The sequence below is a fragment of the Artemia sp. Qi Xiang Cuo genome, chromosome 17 (assembly GCF_049724085.1).
Source record: "Artemia sp. Qi Xiang Cuo chromosome 17, ASM4972408v1, whole genome shotgun sequence".
NCBI classification, from domain to species: Eukaryota; Metazoa; Arthropoda; class Branchiopoda; order Anostraca; family Artemiidae; genus Artemia; species Artemia sp. Qi Xiang Cuo.
Genome location: NC_142810.1, coordinates 12,136,240 through 12,146,570, shown reverse-complemented (window position 1 = coordinate 12,146,570; position 10,331 = coordinate 12,136,240). Strand labels below are relative to the sequence as shown.

The window sequence follows — 10,331 nt, the reverse complement described above, 5'->3', positions numbered from 1 at the left end:
ATGAAACTTGTGTATTATAACGACCACACTCAAATTCTCTTCTAAAATCTCTTCAAAAATCTTCTTTTAAAATGTCTCTATCTGTTTCGCCGAAATAGTTCCATAACCTGTCTAAAACGGTTTCGCCCAAATAATCCCTAAACACAAATTCAGCGTGTTCCTTTGTTATTGGCATCTCTGCGCTAACGCATTTCAAATTAATAGGAAACCTTTTCGCGCGCTAAAACAATTCATCGCTAAGATGTTTCTTGCCTAATTGTTTCCATGGCCTGTGGTTATTAATATCCTTTGGAGTTCGACCAAAAGAGTTGTTCCCGAGGCAAAGACATTAAGGATTTGGATCTATTCCTGGAGAAATGTTTCTAGGCGAAAATTTTTAAAGTCTGACAGATGATGTCATTGATTGATTGATCTGTCAAGAAAGGGGAAATTAATTTATTGTTTCTAAGGGGAATTATTGATTCACGATAGGTGAATTGAGGTCGACAGCACAGGTGTTCCACGGTCGATTTTGTTTGTTTTTTAATTGCACGCTCTAACCGAAATTAAATGTCGGTGTTGTTTTTTTTTAAACACTTTGATTAAGCAATCAAGTTCTCGGAAATTCACTTCCCCCACGAGTCCTAGATCAATAACATTGTTCCCGTTAGAATTCAATGCGCATGTGCAACCTTCGCCCCGGAGTTATTACACATTGAAACATCAAATAAATCGACCTTGGAAAAAGAGGTCATTGACCCCATTAGCCACGTATTCTCCCTAATGACTCTATGCCCATATATGGAGCCCCGTCCGTATTCTATGCCCATATAAGGAGCCCCGTCCGCGCTGGTACCCCCTCCTCTACTCCCACTCAATACCATTTTGTTGAAAGCTGTACCGACTACTATCACAGGATCCCTTGCTACCACAATTCATGACGGTGAGAATTTTCTTTGGTACCGCTGGAATAAACGTTAGGATAGGGTGCAGTATGCTGCTCTTAATTCTCCACCCCAATTCTCAGGATCAAGGGCAGGGCTTTGTAGCCCAATCCAATCTTGTACTCCAAGAAAGGTTCAGAAATAGTAAAATTTCGCTGCTGCTGAAGTAGGAGGTAGATCTTGGGGATGGATGAAAGTTGTAGCCGTTTCTACTTTCTGCTTAAGGAATTGGTGTCGGTAACTGTCAAGATTGTCAGTAGATTTAACACCGTATAATATAGAAAGTACAGCCTATCCCGCTGCTTTGATCTCTTCTTTTGAAGCATCAGTTTGAGGAAACGCTGAAGCAATATCCCTAAACTGTTCGTTGTCTCTCAGCCGTTTAAGTGCAATCTCTTTGCCAAGTCCATGTAGACAAAAGTTGTGTCGAAGCCAAGAATTGCGTGAGCTAAATGAAGCAGTTTGTGGGTTTCGGTCCCAATCTTTTTAACAATGATTTCGATTTCAGAGCTGACAGAGAAGATTTGACTTTTATAATACTTGAACACTGGGATATATCTTCAAGAGAAGCTCGTCCACGCATTACTTTCTCATATAGGTTTTTGATTTCACTAAGCTCAATCATATCCAATACAAGTTCTCTATTCAATTTATGTTGTGCATGGTGAATCCGTTTAAGGGATCCTTTATCAGAATCAAGTCAAGATCTGATACAACGGTATGGGCTCACAGTGCTCGAGAAATAGCCTTACCACTTAGAAGATGAGGAACTGTATAGGAAGCGTACATAAATTCAAAGATTTATTTTAGTCCAGTTCCATCGATGAAAGATCCAATGGCACCAACAAAACTCATGAGGGTATGGAATCCTCCTAGTCTAACCACTGCTTATGTAACGCTGCTTCCAAGTCCTCTGCAGCAATAATGCTCATCGACTTCCACCACAACGGTTAGTCAAAGGTTACGACCAGAGTAAATCCATACCGTTCATCTTGATGGGCAATGAATTTCAGTGTAGAAAGGATACAATCCTTGTCGCTTGAAGGAAGATCGATCATAGGATGAAAAAAAAAATTGGCTTTACCAGAATGGTCTCCGACCATGACTCTCTAAGTTTGAAATATTATCTTCTTCGAATCCTGGACGAAGAAGATCATTTTACATTGCCAAAATGACAGAATCGTCTAACTTTGAATGGAAGATTCGGATTCTTCCAGCTGCGATTATCTCCTATGTGGTAACCTCTAACCTAGGGATACTATTTAAGGTAATTTTTAGTCCTGAGGTTACAGCAGCAATGAATCCCAGGCCATGAAAGGTGTTCCTACAATCGAGAGTATATATGCTGTGATCAACGTTGTCCACCCCGTGTCAGACCAGACTGTCAGAAGTAATCCTTGCAGTTCGATTCCATAAGAAACGGCAGCATTTCTTTCAACCCTCGAAACTTCAAAATAGGAGGGAAAACCCCCCAGCAAATTCAAGGTATCAAGAGTTTGGAGGAATAGTGATGACGCATTTGAAGAGCCACTCCAAGAAGCAAGGGAAAATGACTATTCGTGGATGCACAGTCACGGGTGAATGGAACTAAAAGATTAACTAGAAGCCAAAATTGATCAGTAAGCGTACTGCTTAAACTTATTTCAAACTCAAATGTCGGCAAAATGGGTTAGCTTGTTCTTGTGCATCTGGACGTCTATTGAATACGTTGTCCACCCCGTGTCAGACCAGACTGTCAGAAGTAATCCTTGCAGTTCGATTCCATAAGAAACGGCAGCATTTCTTTCAACCCTCGAAACTTCAAAATAGGAGGGAAAACCCCCCAGCAAATTCAAGGTATCAAGAGTTTGGAGGAATAGTGATGACGCATTTGAAGAGCCACTCCAAGAAGCAAGGGAAAATGACTAGGCGTGGATGCAAAGTCACGGGTGAATGGAACTAAAAGATTAACTAGAAGCCAAAATTGATCAGTAAGCGTACTGCTTAAACTTATTTCAAACTCAAATGTCGGCAAAATGGGTTAGCTTGTTCTTGTGCATCTGGACGTCTATTGAATAATTTCTCACCAAGAGCACTGAATAACATTGCAGATGTGGGACAATTTTGAAATGTGTGCAAAAATATTTATTTGAATGGGTGTGCGTGACGAGGGGGGGGGGGGTATAATGTGTTAGATACTAGGACACATCTTTTTCCTAGCATTTTGGCATAGGAAGTGTGAATCTTCTTTTTGTAGATCCTACTTCGCGTAATATTGAACGTAAATTAATGCACACTTTATCTCGCACATAAATGTGTTTGTGTGTGTAAGAGGTGGAGGACAAAGAATCGGGGATGGTCAAAACACAGAACTGAGTCCATATTCGTAATCTATGTACCAGATTTAATTATCACCAACTTTTTAAAAGTGCAAGTTAATTTATTTTTAAGTAAAAAAACGTTAACTTATTTTTAAGTAGAAGAAAAGACAAAAAACATCAATTTCGCCTCGATTGATTTTGAAAGGTTTCTTATATGTTCTAGAGAATTTTTTCCGGTTTGAATGATACCAAAACCAAACTATTGTAATTTTTTTTAGGAAACCCCCAAAATTAATTTAGATTGACTGTACTAATATGCAGTTATGCAGTTTTGGCAATAGTGGGTGCCAAGTTACAAAAATAAACCTAGAACAAGAACCTAGAAAAAATAAGCCAAAAAAGAATATTCACAAAATTGAGAAGTAGTAGCTTTCCTTTGAAGATTTTTTTTTGTCTTGTTAATCAGCAGATTGAAAACTTGAGATTTTTCCCGGATAAAAAGCGCTGCTGAATAATATTTAGCACACTTGTGATCTGATTACAATTGTCCCTTATTTATTTTCACGGTTCAACGTGGCAATAGTGACGAAAGTGTGACACCACACTAGAATTCAATTATTTTAATAATTTTCAATTATTTCTAGGATCTTTATTATTATTGATGTTTGTGTTATGTTTTTTCTCGAATAAAATTGAATTGAATTGAATTTAGAACAACCGAAATAAAAGTCTTAGAAACTGATGGTTTACAAGTATGTATACACCTGAGATGGGTCGGATAAGTATTACTACTAATAATTCACTGCAGCACCAAGCTGCTTGAGGCCAACAGAGCTGTGCACACTCTTTCTCCATTCCAATATATTCAAGTCTTGCCTGTTTACAACCTCCCAAGAAATTCCACTGTTTTTAATTAAATATTTGCTTAATTTACTTTAAACAGGATGTTTTTAAATTTTTTTTGCCTAATCCATAACTCACTGGATGCTCAAATTCAAGAATACAAGCATAAGGTTTTTATATACAGTAAAATTGAAAAAAACATACAAATAAAAGCTCCTTTAAAATTTGTGAAATTAGATTTCTCCTGGAATATTCTGAAGTATATATATTCCATTTAATATGAATTTGTACAAACATTGAAAATGAGCTAAATTGCTAAACCGTTAAACAGCTTCTGATAACGGAATTGTAGTAAAGAACAACGCATCTCAGTTGTAACCTAGACTCTAAAAAATATATTTTGAGATTAATAGATATATCAGAAGAATCAACTTATTATACTGATTCCAAATATTATTTTAGTGCTACCCATCAAAAGGTACAAGTCTGAGAAAATTTACCTGATTTTTGAAATAGTTGCAAATCTTAATGAAATCCCACCATAAGATTTAACATATTAAAGAACTGTACTGTAGAGGTTTCAAGCTTCCATCTACAAAAATGTTGAATTTCGTAATTTTTTACCAGAAGATCAGGCAAAGATCACGGATGTAAAATTTCTTCTTTTATTTCAGGGGTGATCGTGTCAAACCAATGTTCCTTGAAGATCAGCAAAGTAGTCCCCGAAGCTTACCGAAAATATTTTCGTACGATTTTTGGTGCGTTTCAGTACGCGAAACAAAATTTTTTTGGTTTTCGAGATTTTCGTACGCCACCAAAAATTTCTAGTTCCGAATTATTTTCTGAGGTTACTGAGAGGAAACATAAGGCAAAATCCACTATTCAATGGCATATGGAATAATTTTGATTTCCCCTCAAGTGCTTTTCAATTTGCTCGTCTACTATGGACTTCAGATTATCTTTTATTTGTTTCTGTCCTCTTCACTACAGTATAATAATTTCTAATCAAAATTAGTTTCGACTAGCCTGATTTTCTTCAGATACTTACTTTATAAATGTTTTCCTCTTTTGGTTCGACAAATATATCTTCACCAAACTTGTAAGGCCAATAGCATTCAACCCGCCGGCCGTTGCTATAGCTAACATCGACTAACGGGCTAAGACCAACTTCATTTCAGAACTTTTATTACATTACTCATAGGTGAGAAGATGAAACGACGAGAAACAATAGTCACTGTAGCGTAGAGAGTAACATATTGGGAAGTATCAACTCCCTTATTATATAGATAAATTACTGATTATTTAAGTTTTAATGTTGTTCTCTACTTTTAAACTTTTTTTTATGTTTGATTTCCATGCACCATCCCTACCATATTCATTTTGATCCATCCCTAGTTTTTATGCCAAAGTTTACCTTTTTCATTTACGTACTTTGAAGCCAAAAACAGCCCCACAAAAAAAAAAAAACTTCCTCTTAATCCTCTTAATATTTTTTAAAGAGAGCCTTAAATCCAAACATCATCACATCCGTACTGTTCTGCATCCTCAGTCCCTTAGCATCATCTGGTCAAGTAGCCTCGTTCTTTGATGTATGATCACGAATCATGAGGAAATTTTGAGTTGCTTTTTTTTTTAGAAAACCCATATTCACACAACTGATTAGTGTAGCTGATCCGCAGATAGGACCTGAGATTACAGCCCTCAGTTGAGCCTCATGTTCCTAAGTTTATATTTTCATAGGAGGCCTTACTGGAACATTATTATTCCTGGCGAATCCTCGTATGATATAGGGACGGATCTACAGCAGAAATATAGGTCGTAGTCATGAAGCCACTCTTCATGACTACGAGCTCGCGCACGTGCAATGACAATTGCTATGATCCGATTCGATGAAAAGCCAAGTAGCAATTGAACCTATTGCTCTGACGGTTTAAAAACCTTCCCGACTTAGCGCACTTTGAGCGTAAACTGTCTTTCAGCAGCTGCTGAAGAGTGTGGCAGGCCACATAACGGTAACATCAAAACCAAATTACGGAATGGTCTTCTAATACAAACGGCTAGTTGTTTAATGCATGTCAAGCAACTTATTTGGCGTTCTGGAATGTTGCTGGAATCCTGGATTATACATTTTGAAATGCGCAAGAAATACTCCGATTGGCAAACAGCTAGCAAAGGAAGAAATAAGGCTGACTCTCATGCTGAACATAATTTTCAAGATGAATTCTCGCTAGAAGACTAATCTTAAGCTCCAACCAACTATTTTTAGTTTTTACTTGTTTTTATGAGTTTTGTGCTTGTATTAAATGTTGTTTTTTCTTTTTCAGTATTTTTGATGTTGACTAGCCGCTTTGAAAGATTTTTCCAAAGAGTCTTTTGGTCAATATCCCAATTGATAAGAAAAATAGCCTCTAGGTTCTGAGATTTCAAGATGGACATATTTTGGACATATTTGAGACGACATATGGACATATTTTGGCTAAAAATGACATAATTTTGGATACTCAGGGGACATATTTATGGACCGAAAAGTTGGCAACCCTGGTACAGTACAAGTACAATAACAATTTTAAGAAAACTCTGTAATTGAGGCACTGGGGGGTGATCAGGGTTGTCACCTGTGGCACATGTGCCACTTTTGGCACTGTTTTTCAAAGTGGGACTTTTTGGGAAACGTGACACTATTGAGGCACTTTTTAGTAAAAGTGCCTCAATGGTGGTTTATTTGCACTAATTTTATCGATATATACTGGATAGACTTTGAAGCAGTCCGTTTTTGTTCGTTTTAAGTTTCGTTTTTTATTCGAACTAGAAATTACGAGCCAAAACAATTGCCAAGAAAGAGCAAATAATTATAGTTGAATGGTTGCAGCTACTGCTACAACAATGGTGGGCTGTGGTTTGCTCTTTGCTAGGTATCAGCTACTGCTGCAACCATAATAGAAGGCATAAAACCATGATTGAAATAATACCCGATACTTATCCTCGCGACACCAATACACCCGATACCGATACGCCCAATACCGATGCTGATACCACGTACAACTATTTCCCCTGGGACTATGGAAGGTCATATCAAAACCATATTTATTGGACCTTTGAACTATGCTGAACAAAATGGGTATCTCTAAACTTTTATCGGGCGACTTCGGGGCAGGAGGGCTTTGGCGATGGGGGCTAGTTGCCCTCCAATCTTTTTGGTCACGCAAAAAGGGCACTAAAAATTAAATTTTCGATCAAATGAGCCATTAAACGTCTCTCTATGACGTTCTGGTCACCCACTAGTCCTGGTAGGAAAAAAAGGAAAAAAGGACACATCAGTACTACCTATGCAAAAAAAGTGGTTTTCCTTGTTGTTCAAGGTGGAGGACTGCAATTTTCCTAATTAAGGTTTTTGAGCATTCTAATTCCAATGGTGCACTTTTTATCTTGATCTGACGCCATTTTTGAGGGGTTTGAGTCTCTTTTTGGAAATCACTCATAAATTTGTTTTCGTAATAAACTTTTACTTTAAAAATTAACGGAAACGATAGTTACTATTCCTGAATCGTTTTTCTCATCTTTTTTCAAACGTGTTTTTTAACTTTTGGTTACTGTGAGCTGTGGGTCGCTCTTTACTATGTTGCAGCTACCGCTGCAACCATGATTTATTTTAAAGTTTCTGGAGGAAGATCCAAAAGCAATAGCAAGGATCAGCTGCGGTTTTGCTTGCTTCTCGTTTCTCAACTTTTTTTGTTCATTTGAGGAGCTTGCAGCGAACAAAAGCTCTGTTTTCATGATGCATGAAAACTGAGCTTTAAAAAGAGTGACGTTGACAGCACATTTTGGTTAGTTCAAAATACCCCTAAGCATGCATGAAAACTGAGCTTTGGAAAAAGCCACGTTGACTGCACATTTTGATTCGTTCAAAATACCCCTATGCATGCATGAAAACTGAGCTTCGGAAGAGTGACTTTGACAGCACATTTTGATTAGTTCAAAATACCCCTAAGCATGCTTAAAAACTGAGTTTCGGAAAGAGCCACGTTGACGGCATATTTTGATTAGTTTAAAATACCCTCAATCATGCATGAAAACTGAGCTTTGGAAAGACCCTTGTTGACAGCACATTTTGATTAGTTTAAAATACCCCTAATCATACATGAGAACTGAGCTTTGGAAAGAGCCTTGTTGACAGCACATTTTGATTAGTTCAAAATACCCCTAAGCATGCATTGAACTCCGCCTGTAAGTAATTACAGCCAGTCTCAAGCCTGGATAAAGGAGGAGAGTTTTACGGTGGTTTAGCAATCTGCCCCTGGAAAAAAAAATTATGCTAAAAGAAACATCCATGGAAAATATAACCGGAATTCCCTTTTCAGTGACGACCCCTGCACCCACCCAACTTCAGTAGCCATGAAACACGACGAGAAGATGGACTGACCGTACTCATTTCAAAACCTTTGACGCAGTCACTGATTAGCTGGAAACCCATAAGCAGCCGAATTATGACTGCTCGATTCCATGAGAAAAATGCCCAAATGACCCTGGTTGTGTGCTATACACCCACTAACGATCAGAAATAGACATCTACAATGAACTGACATCTGTCCTTAAAGATGTACCCATACATAACATTCTGTGTGTCATGGGGGATTTCAACAAAAAGGTTGGCAACGATAGAGAATATTGTGTCGACAACCTGGGCAACCACGGTCTTGGAGAACGAAACGAAAATGGAGAGTTGCTTATTGAAATGGCTCAGTCCTTCGGCTTGGTTGTTGGCGGCACTCTCTTTCCCCGTAAAGATATACTCAAGTACTCCTGGGCTTCACCTAATGAACACACAAAAAGCCAGATCGACCACTTTCTTATTGGTAAAAAGTGGCAGACGTCGCTATGTGATGTGCGTGCATTTAGAGGCGCTGCTATCTTGTCTGACCACAGCCTGATGGCTGCCAAAATCAGAGTAAAGTTGTCAGTCCTTAGAAAGGTGAAGACAGCTATGCAACGGCCCTATGACTGCAAAAACTGAGTGACTTAGAAATTCGGTCACAGTTTGTGTTAAAACTGACCAACAGATTTGAAACCCGGACCTGCTATGGGATGAAAGTCCAGAGACAGCTTGGACTGCTATCAGAAAAACCTACAATGTTACTGCCTACGAAACGCTTGGTATGAAAAAGTCGCCAAAGGATGAATGGATATCCGTCAAATTGTGGGATCTGATCAAGAAGAGGGCTGACAAGAAGAAATCTCTTCTCAACACTCTTTCCCCTGATGCGAGGCACACTCTTGAACTAGAGTATGCTCTGCTTGATAAGGCTATAAAGAAGAGCATCCATGCTGATAAACGCTCTTGAACAGAAGGCTCATAAGGCTGAAGAAGCTGCTAGACGGGGAGACTCTCGGTCAGTGTACTGCGTCACCAATGAGATAGTCGGAAAACGTCCAAAGACATATGGACCTATCAAAGATGAGTTTGAACGACTCCTTACTGACCCTGATAAAGTGAACGAAGCCTGGGCGACGCATTTCGAAAAACTTTTAAATAGACCACCACCTGCTGATCCTCCAGATATACCAGACACGCCATTTCTAAATCTAGCCGTCGACATTAAAGTACCCTCTGGTGAGGAGATACTAAAGGTTGCCAAGAAGCTGAAGTCTGGAAAGTCCCCTGGGGAACACCGAATTGCGGCTGAAATGATTAAATGTTCAGTAGCTGCATGCATAATTGTGTGAACCACGTTTTTCTTTATAATTTGGAGAACAGAAGAAATTCCTAAGGATTGGACAAAAAGTACTTTCGTCAAAAATTCAAAAAAGGCGACACTGCAAAGTTCGAAAACTGGAGAGGTATCAGCTTTGTATCTATATACCTAGAAAACTTTTGGCGACTATACTCCTCAACAGAATCCAACCAGCGTTAAACGAACATCTCCGAGAGGAGCAGCATGGATCCTGACCAAACCGACCATGCATTGATCTTGTATTACTCTTAGAATGCTGCTGGAAGAAGCGAATGAATGGCACAATAAACATTACTGGGTCTTTATAGACTTAGAGAAAGCTTTCGGCTCGGTAGATCGCCAAACGCATTGGAAGGCTCTCCAATACTACGGTATTCCTGATAACCTCATTCGAATTATTGAATCCTTCTACAGACGTATAGAATGCTCTGTGAAGGCAAGTGACAGGAGTAGCCATTACTTTTACATCATGAAAGGAATGAGACAATGCTGTTTACTACCGCTACTGCTATTTATTCTCATTACTAGCTATATTC

At 38.6% G+C, this 10,331-nt stretch overlaps 1 protein-coding gene across 1 annotated transcript; it reads left to right on the top strand.

Moving 5' to 3' along the window:
- Nucleotides 1–8,690: 8,690 nt before the first annotated feature.
- LOC148941895 (protein CFDP2-like) lies at nucleotides 8,691–9,077 on the top strand. Its single transcript, XM_089103173.1, has one exon. The coding sequence runs from the start codon at nucleotides 8,691–8,693 to the stop codon at nucleotides 9,075–9,077; it is 387 nt and encodes a 128-aa protein (XP_088959299.1).
- Nucleotides 9,078–10,331: the final 1,254 nt, after the last annotated feature.